This window comes from Sus scrofa, chromosome 2, assembly GCF_054392235.1.
Source record: "Sus scrofa isolate SSC_HxYL_T2T_F1_AM1 chromosome 2, Sscrofa_HxYL_maternal_Yorkshire_Landrace_v2.0, whole genome shotgun sequence".
Taxonomy (NCBI): Eukaryota; Metazoa; Chordata; class Mammalia; order Artiodactyla; family Suidae; genus Sus; species Sus scrofa.
The window spans coordinates 113,032,340-113,058,085 of record NC_139384.1 but is presented as its reverse complement, the minus strand read 5'-3'; the positions used below and the strand labels follow the sequence as shown (position 1 = coordinate 113,058,085).

Below are 25,746 nucleotides of genomic sequence, written 5' to 3'. Positions count from 1 at the left end.
GAATGACAATGTGGCTACGTAGGGAGGCAAGGTGGGTATTTCCCTAAAGATAACTTCATAATATACAATGCTTTGTGCCTTGTCTGAGCATTTTTGCAAGTGTTCTCCATTCTCCCTTTAAACCCTTCACAGCATGAAGATGAGACATCCCACCGACAAGAGGCCACAGGTCATGTAGTATCAGCGCTAGGACAGGAAGGCATATCTTGTTGCCCCACTGTACCCCACTTCCTGTCAGTTCGGCCTCCTTGAAATTGTTTTTCCTCTGATACTGAAGTAACCCCTCTCCCACCCCCCCCCTTTTTTTTTTTTTTTTGCTTTCTAGAGCCGCACCCACACCATATGGAGGTTCCCAGGCTAGGGGTCGAAACGGAGCTAGAGTCAGATCTGAGCCGCGTCTGTGACCTACACCACAGCTCACAGCAGTGCTGGATCCTTAACGCACGGAGGGAGGCCAGGGATCAAACCTACAACCTCATGGTTTCTAGTTGGATTCATTTCTGCTGCTCCATGATGGGAACTCCTGTAGTAAATCCCTTTTAGACAGGAAGTAAAAAATATTCATTCCCTGACCTGTGCTCTGGGCCAGGTATTCCTCATTGCCCAGGCTTCCTCGACCAGGTAAACACCTCAATCTGCTCTAAAACACCTTCTCAGGAATTTCCATTGTGGCTCAGTGGTAACAATTTCGACTAGGATCCACGAAGACACAGGTTTAATCCCTGGACCTGCTCAGTGGGTTAAGGATCCAGCATTGCAGTGAGCTGTGGTATGGGTCAGATCCGGCTTTAGCTCCGATTCAACCCCTAGCCTGGAATTTCCAGATGCCCTGGGTGTGGCCCTAAAAGAAAAAAAAAAAAAACCCTTCTCTGCTACCAGCACCCTTGAGTGGGGGCCATTCCACAGATCACTGAAGGCCCTCCCAGGCTTCCTCCACTATGGTAACTGGCCCCTCCTCCAGAATTCTAATCAGAGCCAGACTGTGTCTACCTAAGTGGGAAGAGAACAGTAAAGGGCACCCCTCAAAAAATCAATTTCACCAGATTATCTTTTTTTTTTTTTTTTTGTCTTTTTCGCCTTTTTTCTAGGGCCACTTCCCACAGCATATGGAGGTTCCCAGGCTAGGGGCTGAATCGGAGCTACAGCCACCGGGCTACACCAGAGCCACAGCAATGCGGGATCCGAGCCACGTCTGCAACCTACACCACAGCTCACGGCAATGCCGGATCCCTAAACCACTGAGCAAGGTCAGGGATCGAACCCACAACCTCATGGTTCCTAGTCAGATTCGTTAACCATTGCGCCACAACAGGAACTCCCCAGATTATCTTTTTAACTCACTGACCATGACTGTTATGGTCCTTCAATAAAAACACTACAGTTCATCCTTTGTCTTTTTTTTCATAAATGTATACAATATAATTATAAAGCCAATAAATGAGAATAATAAAGCCATTCAGAACAACAGTCTTAAAGCAGATCCATCATATAATTCACTTTATAATTGTTTGATTGAGAGGTATTGGGAAAAATCAGGCTCAGACATATGTAATAGTTCCACAGTTATACATGTGCCTTTCCTATTAAAAAAAAAAAAAAAAAAGCTAGGAGTTCCCACTGTGGCATAACAGGATTGGCAGCATCACTACAGCACCAGAAGACAGGTTCAATCCCCGGCCCAGCACAGTGGGTTAAAAGATCCAGTGTTGCCGAAGCTTTGGTATAAATTGTAACTGCAGCTCAGATGTAATCCCTGGCCCAGGAACGCCACATGCTGCCAGGCAGCCAAAATAATAAAAATTAAAAAAAGCTATTGCTACTCTTGTAAAAATTTCAGACAGTACATAATAAAGTAAAAAGTAGAAGTCCCTGTTCTCACTTGCCTACCTCAGGCTCCAGAGGGAGTCACTAAGAGTATATATCCATGCACAGTTTTTTCTTCCATTCAAACAGGCTATCAAACAACAGGTCTGCAACGTAGTTTTTTTACTTAACAACATTACTTAACATGACTCCATGCTAGTCCCTGTTGGCTTTGTTTCATTCTTTTTAACAGCTGCATGGTATCCACATTTAATATGCAAATTTCAGAATTTCACCACTCCTGAATGTGATTCAGATTATTCCTAATAGTGGCAAACTGAAATCATCACCAACAATGGCCAGAGAAATTCTTTAAGTGACTCCAATCTTAGTCACTTTTGGAGTTCCCTTCGTGGCTCAGCAGTTCACAAACCCAACTAGCACCCATGAAGACCAAGGTTCAATCCCTGGCCTCGCTCAGTGGGTTAAGGATCCAGCGTTGCTGTGAGCTGTGGTGTAGGTCATAGACACGGCTCGGATTCCGAGTTGCTGTGGCTGTGGCGCAGGCCAGTGGCTACAGCTCCCATTGGACCCCTAGACTGGGAAACTCCATATGCCATGGGTGTGGCCCTAAAAATTAAAAGACAAAAAAAAAAACCTTAGTCACTTCCCCTGCTGATGATCTCCTCCTTGCCTTACTCACTAAGTCCTCTTTTAAAGCAGGAAAAAAAAACACAAAGTGTTTACAGGATGTTCAGAAATCATTTACAAATGCAAAAATTTTAAATATTGTGCATCAATTTCTAAAAGCAATCAAGCATATTTTGTTTCTTGAATTCAGCAAGCTTTGATGCTATGAATGAGGAAAGAAGAAAAATGCTAATTTCCTTACCCACTACTTTGGCCTATTACATCATATTATATCGCATGTTCCTTTTATACATTTACATGTTCAGGATTTACAATGGTTACATTCTATTCTTTCACCGTAACTTTACACACATTTGGTTTAGCTCTATATTTAAATGGATTCAAGGTTCTGCCTCAGTCCTGTGACACTAAACCTTCCCCTTTCCTGAGACTTAATTTTGCTCCATTTTACGGTTAACTGGGTTCTGATGTCCACTCTTTTCTTTTTTTTTTTTTTTTTTTTGTCTTTTGTCTTTTTGTTGTTGTTGTTGCTATTTCTTGGGCCGCTCCCACGGCATATGGAGGTTCCCAGGCTAGGGGTCCAATCGGAGCTGTAGCTACCGGCCTACGCCAGAGCCACAGCAACGCGGGATCCAAGCCGCGTCTGCAACCTACACCACAGCTCACGGCAACGCCGGATCGTTAGCCCACTGAGCAAGGGCAGGGACCGAACCCGCAACCTCATGGTTCCTAGTCGGATTTGTTAACCACTGTGCCACGACGGGAACTCCCACTCTTTTCTCTAACTGAATATCCCAGCCAAGAAATCTGAGATCAGCCTGCTCTTTTCCCCCTTCTAGGAAATTTGCTTTTTCCGCCTAAAGGCCTAGGAATTCTTATACTGTGTTTAAATTTCAATAACTAGACTTAACGATGTTTTTAAATTGATTATTCTATTATCAGGTTCCCCTCCCCCAAATCTCTTCACCTGCAGAGTCAGATCATATTTTATACCAGTGGAGTCACTGCTGCATTTGCTCTGTTCCCTGCTTCAGGGAACACCATTACCCTGACTGGCTGTTGGCTCTCTTTGTAGCTGACATCTTCCTTCTACTTAATTTCATTTGTTAGGGGGTCTTTTTATTATTATTGTCTTTTTAGGGCTGCACACACAGAATATGGAAGTTCCCAGGTCAAGCCTCGAATCCATGCTACAGCTGCCAGGCTATACCACAGCCAGAGCAAAGCAAGATCCAAGCCTCAACCTACACCAGAGCTCATGGCAATGTCCCTGTGAGGCCAGGGATTGAACATGCATCCTCATGGCTACTAGTTAGATTTGTTTCCACTGAGCCACGAAGGGAACTCCTGGTTGGGGGTTTTAAAGCCAGAAATCACTAAATATGTTTTTAACAACATCTGTTCTAAAAAACATCTGTTATGATTTTCATTTCTAGGATGGTATTTTAATCACCTTTTCTTCATGACTCATATATTTAATCTTCTTTTGCCTATGTTTCTCTGATCTCTTATATTTCATTTTTAAATTGCTTCAAAAAGACTTTTTTTTTTTTTTCCTGCTTTTTAGGGCCACACCTGCAGCATATGGAAATTCCCAGGCTAGGGGTCAAATTGTAGCTACAGCTGCTAGTTTGCCTGACAGCCACAGCAACACAGAATCCAAGCCGCTTCTGCGACCTTAACCAAGGCTCACAAGCAACACCAGATCCCCGACCCAATGAGCAGAGACCAGGGATCGAAACTGAATCCTCATGAATACTAGCTTGATTCATTTCTACTGCACCTCAATGGGAACACTGACATATTTTTTTTAGTTTCTTTGGGAATGGAGATAAATACATACCTGATATTCTTTGGATTCTTTGGTTTGCTGAAATAATCCTTAATAGTATTATTCTTTATCTGCCATTTTTTTCCCTTATTTTTTGCCTTTTTTAGGGCCACACCCAAAGCATATGGAAGTTCCCAGGCTAAAGGTCAAATCCAAGCTACAGCTGCCAGCCTACACCACAGCCACAGCAAATCAGAATCCAAACCACGTCTGGGACCTACACCACAGCTCTCAGCGATGCCAGATCCTCAACCCATTGAGCCAGGCCAGGGATCCAATCTGCGTCCTCATGGACACTAGTTGGATTTGTTTCCACTGCACCACAACGGGAATTCCCTCTCCATCAGCCTTTTGATTGTTGAGTTTCTTTCCTCCTTTTGGTTTTAATTTGCTTTGGATGTTGGTATGCTGAAGTCTCCGTGAAAACACAAACTAGACTCTGAAATTAATGTAGTTCTCTCCCTGGCTTGGAGAACCCTAGGCAGCTACAGGCTTCAGACTGGTCTGATCCCTCCCAGCAGTTTTTAGCCACATTCACCTTATTCCGTGACCTCTTGAGTGACGTCAAGTAAAGATCATGATAGAGACTCTGAATCTTTTGTTGGTTATTTGCATTTATTGGTAGCCCCTTGTTTGAATCTGATCAACCACTGCAGAGCGGGTTGTCCTGAACCATTTTCTCATCTCTCTGCCTCACCTCAATAGGAATTCTACCGGGGAAACATAAACACGTCTTACCCAGTAACTTGCTTCCGTCTCTTTGACCATCCTCACTTCCCTACAATGCAGAACAACCCCCTCTCCCCGGGGGTGCATTTCTCTTGTGTCCCACCCACATCTTCAGTACTTGCTCTGAGAAAAAGAGCAGCACCTGGGCCCTTTACAGCCCTCACTGAGAGAAATCTGAATCCTAATTGGAAGCCAGAAGGTGTGTTTCAGTTCTCTATAGCCTCCTTTGACTCGGTCCTGATACACCATACCTGGCAGATAATGTGATTTGAGATTTTAGCTATCTCCTAATTTCATTGCAGATGGATTTTTTCTCTCCAAATTTCATCCTTTTAAACTTCATCCCTTTTGCAGGTTTCATGGAAGGGCATAAAGAATATATAACTTTACACAACCATTCTTTAGCTGGAACAGTATTTTTATTTTTATTTTTTTTGTCTTTCTGCCATTTCTAGGGCCGCTCCTGCGGCATATGCAGGTTCCCAGGCTAGGGGTCAAATGAGAGCTGTAGCCACCGGCCTACACCAGAGCCACAGCAACGTGGGATCAGAGCTGCATCTGCGACCTACACCGCAGCTCGTGGCAACACCAGGTCCTTAACCCACTGAGCAAGGCCAGGGATTGAACCTGCAACCTCATCGTTCCTAGTCGGATTCGTTAACCACTGCACCACAACAGGAACTCCTGGAACTTTTTTTTTTTTTTTTTAATAGGCTCCCTGGATTGTGAGCATTTTGCTTCACTTAGTTTCATTCAAAAACATTTAATGAGTATTTATTAGATGCAGAACAGTATGTACAAGACTGCTTAAGATACATAAACGAGTAAGGCTCCAGACCTACTTCCAAAGAACAGAGAGTATACCAGGGGTAAAATGAGAAATCTGTAACAGCAGTAAGATGCTGAAAGGGGTCAGCAAATGTTCACCATTACAATGACGGTGATAATGATGCTCAAAGGCACCGTGGAGCATGTGATCACACCCTGTGAAGGGACCATAAAAGTTAAAAGGAAAGAGGAGTTCCCATCAGAAAAAAAAAATTAGAAAAAAAAAAATTAAAAGGAAGGAGCTCCCGTCATGGCTCAGTGGTTAATGAATCCGACTAGGAGCCATGAGGTTGCGGGTTCGATCCCTGGCTTTGCTCAGTGGGTGAAGTATCCTGTTGTCGTGAGCTTCAGTGCAGGTCGCAGATGTGGCTTGGATCCCGTGTTGCTGTGGCTGTGGCATAGGCCGGCAGCTACAGCTCTGATTAGACCCTTAGCCTGGGAAGCTCCATATTCCTCGTCGCGGGTACAGCCTTAGAAAAGACAAAAAGACCAAAACAAATTAAAAAATAAAAAAAGGTAAAAGGAAAGAGAAGAAAGGATGGGCCACATTCATCATAAGTAACATGAGGTAGGGTGGTATGATGGCAAGACAACCAGCTTTACAATACAAACACGGGCTCACCTCTCAGATTGTACAATTACTTTATGCCTCCGTGAAATCACTCCTCTCTGACCGTCAGTTTCTTCTGTGGCAAAATACTAAGTACTTTCAATCTATTGTAAGAATCAAATGGAATAATGCATGTCAAGGTCCCGACACAGTGCCTAGCTCATAGGAGGTGTTTATTTTCTTTCTGAATTAACTCTATTGGTTCAACACACTTCATCTTTTGCCACAGCTCTTCTGTCCTATTAACTACTTAATACAAAGGAAGTTTTTTTTTTTAAGATGAGTGTTTTACCTCTTTATTAATTACATCTGTTATATAACCGTGTAACTCAACTACACCTCTGTTCTATTAACCTTATCTCTAAAAAAAATCAAACACGACAATCACAAAAGTGCTCCTCAAACTGTCAAGTAATCCTGGCATAAGGAAATGGTATTATCATAATGCACACCTTCTCCCATATTCTGTTCTTTAAAAAGAAATCTCAACGCCTGCTTTGAATGGGAGACACCTATAATATCTGAACTGGGTTTCCCTGGGTGTGTATTTAAACAGCTTCTCTACCGATTCAAGGCCATCTCTCTGAGAATATTTAGTGTCTGCTTGAGGCTGGTTTAGGACCTTGCCAGTGTTTTTCACAGAGGTGCGATATTACACACATAAAAAGAAAATAGGTCAGAATCTCCTGTAGTTGTGCTGCCTGGTTCCTCAGCTAAAGGTCATTTTTAATCCTCCTGCTGCTCCCAGAACGCTATGTGCAGCGGTTTGAAAAAAAAAAAAAAATTCCAGGAAGAAAATGGCTCCTATAAAGACAAGCAGGAAACAAATTTTTCTCGGGAGCAAAGGACCCCAAATATTTCACAATTTCGTTCAAAACACTGCAAAGATGAGTTCTAGGGAAAGCTCATGGCAGTCTTTTCCCAATATTTGAATTCTGAGACCACATCCCTGGCTAGAACCATGGCTGGGACTTTAACCATTATGCCTCTGGGCACAGGCATGGACATGGAGGGAGGCCACGGGCCAGTGTCACCACACATGAGTGCAGAGAATGGCATTCGCGTGGCTGGAGAGCCTCCGAATGGGGACCAGAGTGAGACTGTACCACTTCTCAGAATCACAGGAACCAAAAAGAAGTCTGAGAATGCCCAGGGCCCAGATGACAGTGAGGCTGACCTGGAAAGCCGGCCCCTTGCCCCCATGACATTCCCACTGCACCTGAGGAGCTACCACTGCTCCCAGATCCCCACCTTCAGCCAAGCAGGCCCATCTCCCAGAGATGGAGGTGATGGTGCCTCCATCACCAGCAAGAGGTAGTGTCATTCAGAAATGCAGTTGCTGGAGTTCCTGACGTGGTGCAGTGGCTAACGAATCTGACCAGGAACCATGAGGTTGTGGGTTCGATCCCTGGCCTTGCTCAGTGGGTTAAGGATCTGGCGTTGCCGTGAGCTGTGGTGTAGGTCGCAGATGCGACTCGGATCCCACGTTGCTGTGGCTCTGAGAGCCACAGCAGCACCAGCTCCAATTCGACCCCTAGCCTGCGAATGTCCATGTGCCATGGGAGCAGCCCTAGAAAAGACAAAAAGACAAAGAAAAAAAAAAAAAGAAAGAAAAGAAATGCAGTCGTTTTCAGAAGTACACTTGTTCTCTAAATAATGATGGCACTTCTACCTTTCCTAAACCTACCATACAACTTGAATTCCTCTTCTTTTCATAGCAATTCCCTCACCCAGTTTCGACCCAACCTTTACCAAAGCATGGGCTGCTCCCTCAGAGATCTGTTTGGAAATCCTGTGTGTGTGACTCAGGAACAAATAAGTGAGTAATAAACATGAGCATGTGGACATCATCCCTTTGATTAACTATCCTTTATTTTCTACAGGTGATGCTTCTTTATTCAGGTAGTAGCTAATAACATGTACAAAGACGAAGCTTACAGATATCCATATATACACAGAGACATATATTATATATGTCTGTATATAAAATTTGACTGAAGCCAATATAATTTACTGTGGAAGGCGTACTTTTTTTTTTTTTTGCTTTTTAGGGCTGTACCCGCAGCACATGGAGGCTCCCAGGCTAGGGTTGCTGATCAGAGCTACAGCTACCAACCTACACCATAGCCACACAGAATCTGAGCTGCGTCTGCAACCTACACCACCGCTCACGGCAACACCAGATCGTTAACACACTGAGTGAGGCCAGGGATCAAACCTGCATCCTATGGTTCCTAGTCAGATTTGTTTCTGCTGCGCCACAATGGGAACTCCGAAAGGAGTGCATATTAAAAGAGAAATATCATAGCGGAGTTCCCGTCGTGGCACAGTGGTTAACGAATCCGACTAGGAACCATGAGGTTGCGGGTTTGGTCCCTGCCCTTGCTCAGTGGGTTAAGGATCTGGCGTTGCCGTGAGCTGTGGTGTAGGTCGCAGATGCGACTCGGATCCCACGTTGCTGTGGCTCTGGCGTAGGCCGGTGGCTACAGCTCTGATTCAACCCCTAGCCTGGGAATCTCCATATGCCGCGGGAGTGGCCCAAGAAATAGCAACAACAACAACAACAAAAAAAAGACAAAAGACAAAAAAAAAAAAAAAAAAAAGAAAGAAATATCATAGCAACATCTCCTTAAAAAAATGAGGCCAGAATTAAAACCTATGTCACTGAAAGGTTAAAGCATCTTACTTCTAAGATATGTAAAATCCCTTTGCTTCCCTGAGCATACATTCTATACAAATATTGCCTAACCATGGACATCAGTACATTCTTTGCTTCCTTTAAGCTCCTAAAACAAAACAAGTTTCCCCAAATCAAAACAGTAGGTTTTGTTTTGTTTCTACTCATGTGTGTGTGTGTGGAGGTGGTGATTGCAAATATGTTCACTATGAAATGGGAAAAAAGAAAAAAAATCCTCGTTTGGCCCACACTCTGTGACTGCCCCAGACGTGGGAGCTGCAGCTGAAATTACATGAAGAATAGTTATCAAACACATCTAAAAAAGAAGTCATAAAGTCACATAGATACTTAATACATTAAATGTGATCTACTGGTAGGTTTGGTAAGTATTATATTTTCAAAGTGGTGATGAATATTAATGGTTTCAAGGTATTGACATCAATGGTTGGTGACAAAGTCACAAGTAACTACTGTGGTTTGTTACCTATCTTCAGAATTGAGAGAAATGTCAAATTTCAGTTACAGGTCGTTACAGGTTAGTGAAAATAAATGAATGAGTCTTTACCCCATCCAAATATATAGATCCCAGGAATTCCATCCAAGAGCCCCTAGGATGTCTGTGGACACAAGATGAGTGCCCCCACCAGAGTGGCTTCTGTGCTTCTGGCCCAAAGAACAGTCACATGGACTAAGACAAAGAGCATTACTTGTATCTTCTTGGTGTGTCTACATATAAAACACAACTTTCTCTGCTCCTTCCAAAGGGCATACTTCTGTTTCATGGCAAGTAGTAAAGGTAAAATTCATTTGGGAACTAGAGGCGAGGTATACATGTTTTGTGATTTTGTTAAGGTGACCAGATAGCCTTACAGCAGGTAGTCGATGTTTTAGAGAACTTGTCAAAATCAACTTTCAGAGTCATTGTGAAGTGAGGTTTTCCAAGGCCCTTAAGGAAGCCAGGAAGGCTAGTACAAAAGTGGACTCACAGCACAATAAAGGTAAGCAACCAAAGGCCCACATGAAGATGAGATGTGAGAGTGGGAGCAGGAAGAGGCCAGGGACACTCGGGCTTAGGAATCAGAATAAGCCCAGGCTACTATTCTTCAATATAAATGACTTTCTTAGTGTCTAAAGTATCCTGTTTGATACTTTTAAGAGCATCCTTCTGAAAAGCAGTCCACAGGCCCCACCAGACTTCCAAAGGGGCTACAGCTTAAATTCAGATGGAGACTCTCTGTACTAGGGTCTCACAGAAGAACTTAAATCACTGGTTTATAAAATACATCAATCACAACTGAAACATGGCAGATGATAAAGACCAATATTTAAGGAATTTGGTTTAGGCATGGCCTTCCAACAGGTGTTCAACCTTCCTGGGTCAAGAAACCTCAATGAAAGGCTGGAGAGAAAGAGAACCTATTGTCAGCAAGCTTTTTGAACTGCAAGGCAAGCCATTGCATAACTATAGGCTTCATTCATTGGTTGGCCTCCTTTATTCAGCTTGCTGAGGTTATGATATTCCTGTCTTCAAGGATGATTATAGGTTACCAGGCCTACAGGTTCAAAACTGCCCTCTGCTGCTATTTGTAAATTCCTCTCTTTATTCTTTGCCTATTGAGTTCCCTAGGTCTTTGCCCTAGAAGTTCCAGCTTATTACTCTGACTTATGGTTTCACTTGGAATTTTACAACCCAAAGACAGTTCTTTGTCTTCAAGAGACATTGACTCCATAGTGTCAGATCCTACTGGACTGGAGATGATGCCCCTTTTAATTTCAGCTGATTCATATTCTCAATGGCTGACTCAGAGTCTTGACTCAATGATGACGACATCACTTTAAATTTATGAAATTTGAAGAGAACCATGGACAGAAATAGAAGAGAAAAACATGTAAAACGAGTGCTAGGAATAAAAGAAATACCAAACGAATGACGACCAGTGTTCCTTTGTCTTGGAATAAAATAGAAACTTTACTAATAATAACACATCATTTGCATCTGAGTGGGGCCTTTAGAGTCATTATTTTGTTCAGTGTCCAGAACTCTGTAAACAGTTACAAAACCTGAAGCTCAGAAAACCTAAAGGACCAGCCCCAGACCCCAGACTAGAAAGTGGGCACCAGCCAGGGCAGGGAGCTCAGCTTTTCCCTTGAGGCACGGGCTTCTCCTCACAACAGAAAATCAGAAGCGCCCAGAGCCCGGGAGGGTGCAGATCTAGGAAGACTAAGTAAACAAACAAGAACTGTGTGCTGATTGAAAACTAAATGACACGGGGAGTGGGAAGGACTGTAAACACAGGCACAAATCCCAGGTTTTCTTGAGAGAGCGAGTTCCTAGTGTTTATAACACTCACTGAAGATAGAAAAGGACATAAAAGCATTCTTGGCCACTCTGAGCAAAAGAAAGAAATGATAATGGAACATAGGATCCAGCAGAAGAAACCAGAGGTCAAAAATAATTGAGAATCTAAGTTACATTTCCATGTTTAACAAGCTTATCGCTGATCTATTCACAGGTTGGTATATGTATATATATAGAGAGAGAGAGAGAGAAAGAGGGCAACATTCCATTCCATTACCCATTAGGCTGTATGACCCACCACGCAAATAATAGTGTCTTGAAGTTTTAAAAGTGAATTTCCTGTATAGTTTTCTGAATAATATCCAACAAAAAATGCTATCTGACATTCCTTGGTTTTATTCAACAATAAATGAATAACTTCAGCTTTGGGTTATTTTTGTCTTGTTTTCTTTGTGAGTGATCTCTTTCCTAGCTACAGGGAAATCTTAATGCTCCTAAAAAGAAAAGGGGAGAAAGAGAAAAAAAAAAAAAGGATGGAGGGCCCCTGGCAGGTTTCTAAGCATTGTGCTTACAAGCGGTTGCTACACAAGTTGCCAGATCCTGATTTGAATCTCAGGGGCCAGAGCTGTGTGTGTTCCACAAAAGGCCCTTTGAAACTCTTTTCCCTTCCTGGTCTGACAAAGCCCTAGATAAGTGGCCTTTGAGGGACGGACGCATCGCTTTGGCCTGGCCTCTGCTCCCCCGTGAAGGACTGTGAGCCATGCTCATCCGTCTGGGATCTGCTGCCTACATCCTTCATTATATTTAGCTCTTTGGTTATTTTCCTAATGAGCTGTTTGCCTCCAGCCTTCCAGCCAGAAAATGAATGTGTGCAAATCAACACTAAGTACCCGGTGCATGGGACCTAGAAGGAACTGCTCTAGACAACCTGAAACCCACCCACTCTAGAGCTTACACTGGGTCTGTCTCTTTATTCTGTCTGTCCCGTGGCTGGACAGGAGCGCTGCCCTCCAGCTAAAGCTGTCCCTAGCCTTGCACATACATTCTCTCAAAGGACCACCTCCCCTGCCCCCCCTCACTAAGTGTACCAAGGGAACAGGCCAACCAAGCTTAGGACAGCAGCAACTCTGAGAGAAAGGAGAAATTACAAGCATTTGAATCAATTAGGTAGTTACCATGAGAGACATTTGTGTTGTTGCCCTGAGTAATCTTTATTTTGAATTATAGATGGTGATAGAAAATGAATCTTTTATTTTTGATCTGTGGGGAGTCTATAGGTCATCATCAGACCCCTGCTTTCTTTTTTTTGCTTTTTTTTAGGGCAACACCTATGACATACGGAAGTTGTTGAATCAGAGCTGCAGCAGCTTTTTTTTTTTTTCCCCGCTTTCTAGGGCCACACCAATGGAACATGGAGATTCCCAGGCTAGGGGTCCAATCAGAGCTACAGCTGCCGGTCTACACCACAGCCACAGCAACATCAGATCCAAGCCACACCTAAGACCTACACCACAGCTCACAGCCACGCCAGCTCCTTAACCCACTGAGTGAGGCCAGGGATCAAACCCGCATCCTCATGGATACTAGTTGGATTCCTTACTGCATGACACAAACTCCCAGGCCCTGCTTTCTAACATCTGACAGACTGGTTTTTGCTCCTTTCACTCCCCAGTTAATCTTCCACCCAGAGTGGATGTGACTCAGGGAGTGCCATCCTGCTCAAAATCTGACACATGCTGAACCTCAATCTGCCTTACTATGAATGCTTTAGCTCCTCTGGTTCCACCCATCCCAATTACCTAAAGAAATTGTAGAAATTCAGTACCTTCATTCTTTAAAGCCAATTGATACAATTATAAATGTAATAAAATTCATTGAGTTAAAAAAAAAAAGCCAATTGATGTTTTGGTGGTGGATTGGAGTCTATTTTCACAGAGCTGATGAACACCAAAAAATGTAAGGTTGCCTCTTCACACAGGTAAATACTGCATGACTCCTATCTCCCAGGTCTCCTGAAGATTCATGTGCATATTTTAATTAGGTCCCATAAGACCCACTACATAAAATGGACATTAATATTTTTAATTTTGAGACCCAGGAGATGCAATGTTAACCAAGACTTCCTTAAACGTTGAAAAGTAGTGTGCACACCAAGGTGGAAAAGCCCATCGCCTCTGTGTCCACGACAATGAACTTGGAGGGACAGCAACTGCTGTTGAGGGGTTTTAAGCTCAAGGCAACACCAAAGGGTAAAAAATCCTAGAGAACATTTGGGGTTGATTTAGCAGCTAGTAGACATTACCAAATACTGTGTGAATGCTTGATTTTAAAAAGCTCTAATGTAGTGATATATAAATTTGCACAAAAAATAAACCAGGTAGAGAGTGTACATCTTTCAGAGGACTCACAATAGCACTTCTTAAAAAACACTACATTGCCCAGAGTATTTAAAATGTAGTGTAGGATTTACCTATACTTTTTTATTTAACATCTACACACCACTATATATAAAACAGATAACCAACAAGGACCTACTGTATAGCACAGGGAATTATACTCAATATTTTGTAATAACCCATAAGGGAAAACCATCTGAAAAATAAGTATATATGTATAATTGAATCATTTTGCTGTGCACCTGAAACTAATGCAACATTGTAAATGAACCACACTTCAATTTTAAAAATGCTAAATAAATATATATAGTATAGGTTTTAATTTTTTTTTGTCTTTTTTTTGCATTTTCTTGAGCCGCTCCTGTGGCATATGGAGGTTCCCAGGCTAGGAGTAGAATAGGAGCTGTAGCCACCTGCCTACACCAGAGCCACAGCAACTCGGGATCCGAGCCGCATCTGCGACCTACACCGCAGCTCATGGTAACGCCAGATCCTTAACCCACTGAGGGAGGCCAGGGATTGAACCCTCAACTTGATGGTTCCCAGTCAGATTCGTTAACCACTGCGCCACGACGAGAACTCTTAGGTTTAAAATTTTGAGAAGAGTTTTATTTTGAAAAAATAAAACTATACATGGAAGATCTAATGATCTGATCTGCAGTGAGAATTTTTAAATTATATTTGCTGAGCTCACACAATTGGACCATCCCCTGGCCCCCAATACCCCATCTATACCTATTCTTTCCCTGGGATCTTTATGTTGGAGCAGAAACGAAGGGACGGAAGTTGCAATGTCTCCTTGGTATTACATGCCTGCTACTTTGCCTCCTGCCCTAACAGGAAGGAATCATGAGCCTGGGATTTGGTAAACATGAGGTTCTTGCTCAAGCCTCTAGGGAAGGTAAACCCAAGCCCTGGCAGTGGTGAAAACGCCTCCCCATTTCCAAAACCGGACAGTCAGGCCCAGTTTGAACCACAGGATCCAGTGGCACCAAAGTAAGCCTGGGTGGCCACACCAAAGCAAACCACCAAGCAACTGGGGGACATTTCCCCTGCAAGTTTTGGATGGAAATGTGAGTGGGAGGAACAGCTATGACAGCCCCCACCTCCAAGTCCCGTTGCCTTAGGGCCTCCAGGATAAATTGCTCCACCTCTGTGGTCTGGGATTGGCTTGTCAGGACAAAGAGTTTGTTCAGCCTCACACATGAATGAAGAGCATATGGCGAAGCGAGCCTCACTGACCACTGTTTCCCCAAGAGATTTTCTCCCACGCCCCACACGGAAAGCCCTCCACAGAAAAAATCAATCTTCTGGCCTTTAAATCTGCCTTCTGTCCTCGTCAGAGGTTGCCAAGTGCGAAGCATCACAGGCGCTCCTATCGCAGAGCAAACAGGGCCCGGATTGGCCTGGAGGAGAGAGCTGCTCTTTAAAAGCTTTTAAATGCTGTTATATTTTTAAAACCACTTACTCAAGAGGTGAGTTATTTTCTACTCCTCCTTCCCCAGAAGCACAGCCATTAAGGTTACCTGGAAACCTGTCCAGGAAGCATGTGGCAAATAGCAACCATGCAATAGAAATATCCGGATCTGTCATCTAATAGGAGATGGTATCAGCAAGGTCATAGATGGGTAGAGGAGGAAGAGGAAACTGAATCAGTTTGTGCGCCCTGGCCATGTGGGGAGACTGTGTATTTGGAAAGGGGGCTTTGTTCTTAGCTTGGCTGGGAGGGCACCCAGTTGGTTGAAGCTGGAAATGAGAGAGATTTGAGATCAGATGCTACTCATACTTAAGACTGCCCCATGGAAGGAAGGGCCACAAGGAGAATAAAAAGGCTTCTAAAATACGGCACAAATGAACCTATCCACACAACAGAAACAGACTCACAGACATAGAGAACAGACTTGTGGTTGCCAAGGGGCAGGGGGGAGGGAGTTGGGATGGAATGGTAGCTTGGGGTTAGTAGACGCAAACTATTACATTTAGAATGGATAAGCAATGGATAAGAATGGATATGTTACTGTATAGCACAGGAAACTATATCCAATCACTTGGAATAGAACTTGATGGAGGATAATATGAGAAAAATAATGTATATATATATGTGTATGCCTGGGTCACTCTGCTGTATAGCAGGAACTGGCACAGCACTGCATACCAACTACACTTTAATAAAAAAATTAATTTAGGGAGTTTCTGTCGTAGCTCAGAGGAAATGAATCTATTATCCATGAGGATGTGGGTTCCATCCCTGGCCTTGTTCAGTGGGTTAAGGATCTGAGAAGCGTTGCCATGAGCTGTGGTGTAGGGTGCAGATGCGGCTTAGATTCCACATTGCTGTGGCTGTGGTGTAGGCTGGCAGCTGCAGCTCCAATTTGACCCCTAGCCTGGAAACTTCCATTCGCCTCGGGTATGGCCCTAAAAAGCAAAATAAATAAATAAATAAAAATTGTAGGAAAAAAAAAAATGAATTAGCAGGTATTGCGTAGGGGCTGGAAGAACTTCTCTGTGGACAATGTGGTGTACACAGAGAATAACCTGAGAACATTGAGCTTTTTTGTTTTTGGGGTTTTTGGCCATACCAACGAACGGCATATGGAAGTTTCTAGATGAAGGCTCAAACCCTCACCACAGCAGCAACAACACTAGATCCTTAATCATTAGGCCACCAGGGAACTCTGAGAACATGTTTTTTTAAGTTCCAAGAGCAAAAGAATATAGCATGAAGGGATATCTACTAGGGGAACAGGAAGATTTCATAGCGAAGGTGATTCTGAATAGTCTTGACGGCGTACACAGCAAAGAAGAAGGGAGAGAGGACAGGGAGGGGTGGTTGGCATGCTGTGTTAGCCAGGCATGTGTGCAGAGAACACGCCACAAAATATCCAGAAGATGTATTGACAGAACTGCAACTGTAGAGTGCTATCAACCGGATGTGTTAATTTCCATAATTATACAGGTGGGAAGGGGAGATGACTTCGTTTCTTCATAACCTTAGCTCCAGACTTTTGAAAAAAAGCCTTCACATTATAAAAGCCCTTTTTTTCCCCGTTTCTAAAGAGTTTATTCCCAACATGTACTTTATTTCCAACCAACACCCTTTCTATGTCAGATGAGGTGATAAAATTTGTAATTACAGAGAAGCAGCAAAGCTGTGACTCAGCGGTTTCCTCCCGCAGTCTTGCCCACAGACGCAGGGCTTGGGGAACTCCAACTGGCATGAAACAAGCATCAGGGAGAGGGGACAGCCGGAAAAAATGGTGGGTAAATATCCGCCGCCTCTATCCCCTTTGCTTTACCCCAGAAGACATCCTTTTTCTGTCTCAGCATGAGGACAGATGGCTAAGGAAAATCTGTAACTCTGGAAGGTTAACTCTGAAAACATGTGAAAAATCAGCTGACACCAATAAGGCAAGCTGTGGGCCCGTACCCGGGCTTTCCCGTCAACAACCATCAGTTTTAGCAGGGGCATCTGTGCTAGTCAGTGGAACACGGCCACCAAAACTTGAGCAACCATGAAGAATCAGGCACTAAAAATATCACCAGGAAATCTCCATAACGCAAACAATCCTCAGGAAGAGAAGAGGGGTGTGTGATAAATGCCTGGCTGCCCTGCCACACTCTCAAATTACAGAAAACCCACGCTGTCAACTTGAGAATATTGAGCAAGAGGCCAGCCAGCTTCTCAGCCCACATGTGTCACAAACACCAGATTCACCAGGGAAGAGCACTCACCTGATCGTTGGGGAACTTGGCACTGGCTTGGCAAGGCTTCTGGAATTGGGGGTGGCACCTGACCTCAGGTCCCCTGAAAATGGAATGAGGCACTTATCAGGCTAGCATCTGGCTGTCCCCAGGCACCACACAAAGGAAAAGAGGCAAAAGTTTAAAGGCAGGAATTGGAAGACCTAATTGCACATCTGACATACCATGGTCTTGGGAGTTTCAGTTTTCCCATTTCCAAAATGGGGTAGAATGGGTAATTGTGTGTGTGTGACTTTACTGTCCTGATGCATCATGATAATCTATTACTTCGCCAAGTATCAGTTTGCATTTGTTTCTGTTGACACATAAAATACCTACCTACACACACATGGTACACACATAAAGAATGAGAATTCTTGGAGTTCTCATTGTGGCTCAACAGGTTAAAAACACAACACATGCTGTGGCTGTGGCGTAGGCTGGCGGCTACAGCTCAGATTAGACCCCTAGCCTGGGAACCTCCATATGCCACTGGCGCGGCCCCAGAAAAGACAAAAAAAAAAGTTAAAAAGAAAACAAAAATCAAAAAACACAACACAGTGTTTGTGAGGATGCAGATTCAATCCCTGGACTCACTCAATGAGTTAAGGATCTGGCGTTGCCGTGAGCTGTGGTGTGGGTTGAAGATACAGCTCGGATCCCGCGTTGCTGTAGGCTGGCAACTGGAGCTCCAATTTGACCCCTGGCCGGGGAACTTCCACATGCCTCAGGCGCAGCCCTGAAAAAAAGAATGAGAATTCTTTCATTTCCTTCATATGTTTCACTGAGTGAAGAAGGGTAGAAGTTGCATCACAAGCCAAGCCTCCTTCATAAAGTGGAATACAGCCGTGAGAATACATTACACACAGGAGCATCACTCCTCCTATGTCCCCGAGGGGTGGATTTGAGGGTGAGTTAAGTTGGGCAAAGCTAAAATCTGCTGGACTTGGTTTTCAGAGTATTTGGTTTTTTGTTTTTTTTTTTTTCCTTTGTCTGCTTCTTCACTCACCTGCAACGTCCATAGCCTATCGTCTGGAGGGTGCTTAGGGCGTGTACTCACATCCCTCCCGTAGCCCCCACCCAATCCCACTAAAGCAAGAGATCAGCAGGGCAGCAGGAGACCCCACCCCTCACAACCCGCCCCTGGGAGACCTGGAAGCAAAAGGGAGCTCAAGAAAGGCCACAGATGGTTTCCTACCTTCTCTGGTCACCAAAGATACTTTTGCTCAGTAAAAACCTAAAAGGACCCCAAAATAATAATAATAAAAATAATAATACATATATAAAAAGACAAAAAAATTCAGCCAGGCATAGACATTTCTGTAGAACTTTTAGGAGATAATGCGATTTCACAAGGTAAAAAAGAGGCTTGGATATCAGTAGAAAAAAAAAATCCTGGGGAAACAATTAGCTGAAACTGGGAAGGAGGATGCAGGGAATTTCTCTGGAAAGTATTTCCAATCTAAATATGGCAGAGAAGCAGCCCAAGGGGGAGGAAGGTGAGGGAACCACCTTTGCATGGTCCGGGGGACGCTCCCTGATGTGCCTTCAAGTTCAGGCTGGCTGCTGGGCCCCGGCACTCCAGCCCTCGCCCACTGGATCAAAGGTTTTCCCGTGCCCCCAACTCCTCCCAAGTTAATGCTCTTCAGGTGCTTCACCTGATGTCAATGCAGGGTATTAATCAAGCTCCTTGTTTGCCTGCTCAAACCCTTTCAAACCCTCCCAGGTCTGTTGTTTCTTTCTGCTATTTATTTATTTATTTATTGTCTTTTTACCTTCTCTAGGGCCGCTTCCCTCGGCATATGGAGGTTCCCAGGCTAGGAGTCAAATCGGAGCCATAGCAATGTGGGATCCAATCCGCGTCTGCAACCTATACCACAGCTCACGGCAACACTGGATCCTTAACCCACTGAGCAAGGCCAGGGATCGAACCCACAACCTCATGGTTCCTAGTCGGATTTGTTAACCACTGCACCACGATGGAAACGCCTAAACTAAATTTTTTTACCAAAATAAATTCAAAGTAAATATAGGCATTAGATGATTTTTCCATAAGCTTAAATATTAACTTACATAGGAAAGGAAAGTTTTGAAACGATGCAGAAATATACTGCTGAACTTGTAAACTTAAGAACATGGGAGTTCCCATTGTGGCTTAGCAGGTTATGATCCCGACTAATATCTATGAGGATGCCAGTTCAATCCCTGGCCTCACTCAGTGGGTTAAGGATCCAGCATTACTGTGAGCTGTGCTGTAGATTGCAGAAGGGGCTCAGATCCTGTGTGGCTGTGGCTTCGGATTCGTTAACCACTGCGCCACAGATGGGAACTCCTCTCTCTGCTTTTAACCCCATCTTGTCTCTTTCTCCCACCATCAAAATTCTGCCCTAATCCGCTGTCTACATTCTTGTCTACGTGTTAAAAAAGCTCCAGGCCGATTGCCTCATCTATGCGTCTTGCTCCCTCCCACGCCTGGTCCAGTCATCATTGTCTCCATGAACAACCCCACCTGGGCTTCCTGCCAGAAAATGTTTTTCAAGTTTCGCTTGAATTTCTACATGACATACTTCTGAACATGTAAATACTACATAAGGCCAACCTATATGGGGAGCTAAGAATGACAAAAATCTCAAACAACCAATCTGTCCCAAGTTGGTGTTGCCCTTTAAAAAAAAAAAAAGTGCTTATGAAATACTTGAATCTCCTCAGTACAAATACAACGGGTGAACTAAAAATTCAAGTAATGGCCCAAGGGGCGGGGAAGTGTAATGTTGACTCTGATTTACAGAAAGTGAATCTGACTCATGGCAAAGTCCTGCAATTTCACATGAACTCACGCTGCCTGTAAACGTCCCGGAATCAATGGTGAGCAAATGTCAACTCTGGCCCGGCAGGCAGAAGCACTTTGTTTTCCGTTCTGCGGAAACGCCAAATCCCATCTCTCTGACAAAGGTCCGCGTCAGGCCGCTGTGTCATCAATTGCGTTCGCCAAGGCAGCGGCTCTACGTGAGCGGGGACCACTTCCCGACTTCTTGGTATCTTTTGAGCCTGCCGGGGAGCTAAGACTGGCGGGCCAGGCCTACGCGGGACGCAGCGCCACCTGCTGGAAGCCGAGTGATGGAGCAGCAGACTGGAGTTGACCGCGGAGACCAAAAAGTCCTGTTGGCGCTTTTGGCTTTGAGGCAACAGCCGGGCCCTGCCGAGAAGGAGAACCAAAACATTATAGCAGAAATAGGCACCCTTTATCCAAACCTGTCCTCGAGGCTACACACCATCCTTTCCTCACCATAGAATGTGGGTGGTGTGTGTGCATGTGTGTGTGTGTGTGTGCATGTGTGTGTGTGTGTGCATGTGTGTGTGTGTGTGTATGCATGTGTGTGTGTGCACGCGCGCGTGGAGGCACAGCCAGGTTGCATATTCAGGTGTGTCTGCACTGACCTCCCAGAGGTAGGTAAAGCGGAATCATCTTCGTCCCCCTTGCTGGATCTGTAAGCACATCCACAGTTGACAGAGACTTTTACATAAAATATCCCAGTTAATCTCCCACTACTCTGTACAAATAGATAAAACAATCTCTATGGAACGAGCTGCCAGCTCCCTGGCTCTCCTAGTAGAATTACTCATAACCTAACCACGTTTGAGGATGACAGCTAACTAATGAGCTTTCCCCTCTTGTCAAAAGACTTGGCCCACATGGAAACAAAGGCTGTCACAATCCCCCAGCCAGGCAGGACTGGCTGTCATCGTGGAGATCAAGGGCTGACTCCTAAATGAAGTAAACTCCAGCCAGCTGTGGGAGGGAGCAGCCTGCAATCAAACCTCAGCGGCTTCCAGGCGGCTGGTAGTGGGCATGTCAGGAAACTCAGACAAGTCAGCCTGTGGGGGTTTTTGCCAGAACCTCATTGGCTCTTCAGAGATGTGCTCACGTATGTCACAATCATGAGGTGACCTTCCCTGCCTAAGAGGTTACTGACCTCGATCCATGGACATTTGTGGAAGCAGGAGACCTGAAAGACAAAGCAAAGGTGTTGGAGGAAGGGCGATACTGCTTTGGCAACGTGGACATGTTTGCTGATGGTGCTAGGAGCACCAGTGACCCAACACATTGATCCTTTGGGATTTTCCTGGCGACCAAATAAACACTATAGTATCTTGAGAGCTTCCTTATGCCAGGCAGTAGGTGCCTTACCTTTGTGGGTTTTGTTGTTGATGCTTTGTTTGTTTTCATATAATCTTTACAACTGCTCTATAAGATATGCACTATGATCAACCTTGTTTTACAGATTTGGAAACCGAGGCCCAGAGAGGTTAAGAGGTCTGCCTAAGGTTACACAGCTCAGAGGAGTCCAAGGCAGGACCGAAGCCCAGTTCTCTTTGGCTGGAAAACTATGATCTTAACGTTTGCTCTACTGCTTTTCAGCTGTTAGTGCCCTACTCGGCCCTAAACTAGAGTATATTTTTCTGGTCATTTATGGCCCCAAGTGACTCATCAGCCACATGATCACACCACTCATTTTCACTGCCCCCATCTCGGGCAAAAAAGCAGGGCCTGAGGAAAGAGCTTTCATCCACTTTGTTTTGAGCCAGGGCAACAGACTGGGATCGGTTGGAACAAACAGTTCTGGGTCAGAGGTCAGGGGACAGACTGGCCTCTGACAGCAAAAACAAACAAGGCCTCCCAGGGCCATGAGAGGACCTACAGGCGGAGCTCGCCTGGGCATCTCTGAAGGGGAGGCACCGGGTCCGAAGGGCGGCTGGGGCCCTTCTCAGGGGGATGAGGAAAGCAGCATTGTGGACTGGGCCACATACCAGTTGTGGAACACAGGGCAGGCGCAAGGAACCACACATGGCAGCACCATCTCTGAGGACTTGGGAGAGGCTAGCTTTGCCCTGTGCAGGAGCAAAAATGCCCTCCGCACCGAGCTGCAGGCAGACATGCTGTCCTGCTCCAGGCTCTGCAGAGGCTGAGTTGGCTGGTTATCGCTTCCACAACAACAACAAAAACCAAGTACTATTATCTCATAAATGCTGTCGTGCACTTATACGAAAACTGGCAAAGAGATGTTGCCAGTCTTTTGCCCTTGAGTGAAAACCTTCTGGACAGCGTGACAGTTTTTTCTGGGAGGCAATGTGACCCGGCTGGGTAATCCGAGTGACATGTTCCTTACAGCCATCCCATACGGCTGGAGTTCACATCCACTAACGCCAATGCTTATTTCCCCATGAAGCCAACCAGTCCTAAAGGCAACAGAAAACAGTGCCAGATGTCCACCTAGAGGCTGGGAGGGAGCAGATGGGTGGGCGTGAGAGGGCTGTGATGCTGAAGCACAGCCTACCTGGGAGGAGCCAGGAAGCTGGGACCCAGCCACTCTCCCTGCTCCCTGGCCTCCAGGGAAGGCCCATCCCCCTGCCACTGGGGCAGCCACGCGGAAACTGGTGCTTGCGAGGTGGCACCATCCCCAAGCCTTCAGACAAAAGGCTTTTGTCTGGGAGGTGCTGGGGGACGCCACACAGCACCGATTCTTCCTAAATTGATTTTTTTTTTTTTCCTGAATGTTATCTTGTTCATGGAAAGCTATTTCCACGAATTGACTGTTAAATATCCCATATGATAAGGGAAATACCATCAGCGCTATGACTGGAGGGGAATGGTGAAGTCTAGGCTGGTGTATGCCGGGGTGTTTTTGAGTTCATCAACACGTAGAGGCAAGATAATAAGGTAAAAGAAGGCTTGTTAGGCTCTGATGCAAAAAAAAAAAAAAAAAAAACAGAGAAAAACAGCTGTGTGCTGAAGTATATTCCAGTTGGACAACATAACAGAGAAACGGGGACCTAGTGGGTATGACACTGTTGTGATGGATGCATGATCTTATGCATTGGTCAAAACCCGTGGAACTGCTCAACCCAAAGAGTGAACTTAGTGTAAATGATGAACCTTAATAACAGTGCTTCTCTATGGCTTCATCAATGGTAACAGCCGTGGCAACTGATGCAGGAAGGTAGTAACAGGGAGCTGAGGGCAGCCAAGGAGCGTATATGGGAAATATTTTTACTATCTGCTCAATTTTTCTTCAATCCTATTGTCCTTTCAAAAATGAAATCTGGGAGTTCCTGTTATGGCGCAGTGGTTAACGAATCCGACTAGGAACCATGAGGTTGTGGATTCGATCCCTGGCCTTGCTCAGTGGGTTAAGAATCTGGCGTTGCTGTGAGCTGTGGTGTAGGTTCCCCCGTTGCTGTGGCTCTGGTGTAGGCCGGCGGCTACAGCTCCGATTTGAGCCCTAGCCTGGGAGCCTCCATATGCCGCGGGAATGGCCCAAGAAATAGCAAAAAGACAAAAAAAAAAAAAAAGAAAAGAAAAGAAAAGAAAAAAGAAATCTGCCACTTTTGTTAATTGAAAATGAATTAAGTAAGAGTTCCCATTGTGGCACAGCAGAAACGATTCCAACTAGGAACCATGAGGTTGCAGGTTCAATCCCTGGCCTCAATCAGTGGGGTAAGGATCTGACTGTGGTGAGCTGTGATGTGGTGTAGGTCGCAGATGCAGCTTGGATTCTGTGTTGCTGTGGCTGTGGTGTAGGCCAGCAGCTGTACCTCTGATTTGACCCCTAGCCTGGGAAACTCCCTATGCCATAAGTGTAGCCCTAAAAAGCAAAGAAAGAAAAAAAGAAAGGGAGAGAGAGAGAGAGAGAGAGAAAGAAAGGGAAGGAAGGAAGGAAGGAAGGAAGGAAATGAATAAGTAAATGAATAAATGAAAACCCAAAAGGAAATAAATCAAAATGTTAATAGTACTACTTTTGGACCATGAGATTATGACTAACTTCTTTTTTTTTTTCCTTTTCAAATCCCCTACATTGTAATTCTGTCTGTATTTATGTGTCACTTTATCAGTCAGGTGAAACAAACGGACAGTTTTTAAATCCTGTCTGAGTGACTATTCTCTGAGGCAGAAACTATTTGCTCAAAGTGGTCTGTTGTCTAGTTCTCTTTACACAGTAGGAATTGATAAACTTTGCACTTTTAGATATGTCTTCACCTCTGTCAGCTTTGCAGCCTGAAAATTTGCTGTCTTGGGGCTCAAGAGAAGACAGTGGATTAAAGAAATAATGATGAGAGGAAGGAATCAGAGGCTTCATGGAATAACTGGGTGGGTCACTGTGAGTTGAAATTCTCTTTTTTTTTGCCTTTTCTAGGGCAGCTCCTGCTGCATATGGAGGTTCCCAGGCTAAGAGTCAAATCAGAGCTGTAGCCGCCAGCCACAGCCACAGCCACAGCATCTCAGGATCCTAGCCGCATCTGCAACCTACACCACAGCCCATGGCAACACCGGATCCTTAACCCACTGAGCCAGGCCAGGGATCGAACCTACAACCTCTTGGTTCCTAATCAGATTCGTTAACCACTGTGCCACAACAGGAACTCCTGAAATTCTCTTCTTAAGTAGCTTGTGTGGATATCTTGAGAAGACTCTATTAAATACCATTGATAAGCAGAGAGTGAATTTTACTGATATAAAACAAGATCCCTTCTGCACAGCAAAGGAAACCCTAAATAAAACAAAAACACAGGATGGGAGAAAATCTTTGCAAGTGAATCAACTGACAAGGGATTAATCTCCAAAATTTATAAACACCTTCTGCAGCTCAATGCCAAAAACCAAACAACCCCATCAAAAAATAGGCAGAAGATCTAAACAGACAATTCTCTAAAGAAGACATACAAATGGCCAAAAAACCATGAAAAGATGTTCAACATCACTCCTTATTAGAGAAATGCAAATCAAAACTACTATGAGGTATCACCTTATACCAGGCAGAATGGCCATCATCAAAAAGTCTACAAACAGGAGTTCCCGTTGTGGCGCAGTGGTTAATGAATCCGACTAGGAACCATGAGGTTGCGGGTTCAGTTCCTGCCCTTGCTCAGTGGGTTAACGATCCGGCGTTGCCGTGAGCTGTGGTGTAGGTTGCAGACGCGGCTCGGATCCCGCGTTGCTGTGGCTCTGGCGTAGGCCGGTGGCTACAGCTCCAATTCAACCCCTAGCCTGAGAACCTCCATATGCCGTGAGAGCGGCCCAAGAAATAGCAACAAACAACAACAACAACAAAAAAAAAAGACAAAAAAAAAGACAAAAAAAAAAAGTCTACAAACAATAAGTGCTGGAGAGGGTGTGGAGAAAAA

At 44.6% G+C, this 25,746-nt stretch overlaps 1 protein-coding gene across 1 annotated transcript in view; it reads right to left on the bottom strand.

Moving 5' to 3' along the window:
• The window catches only part of LOC146405651 (uncharacterized), a 467,211-nt gene extending 445,117 nt beyond the window's left edge, over window positions 1–22,094 (bottom strand). Inside the window, exons 1-5 of the mRNA XM_085011721.1 lie at window positions 22,073–22,094; window positions 21,385–21,463; window positions 21,004–21,051; window positions 20,403–20,761; window positions 17,557–17,629 (exon numbers count right to left, since the gene is read on the bottom strand). Of these exons, the coding sequence (XP_084867847.1) occupies window positions 20,425–20,761; window positions 21,004–21,051; window positions 21,385–21,463; window positions 22,073–22,094 (486 nt within the window). The 3' untranslated portion in view covers window positions 17,557–17,629; window positions 20,403–20,424. The remainder of the gene's footprint in view (window positions 1–17,556; window positions 17,630–20,402; window positions 20,762–21,003; window positions 21,052–21,384; window positions 21,464–22,072) is intronic.
• Window positions 22,095–25,746: the final 3,652 nt, after the last annotated feature.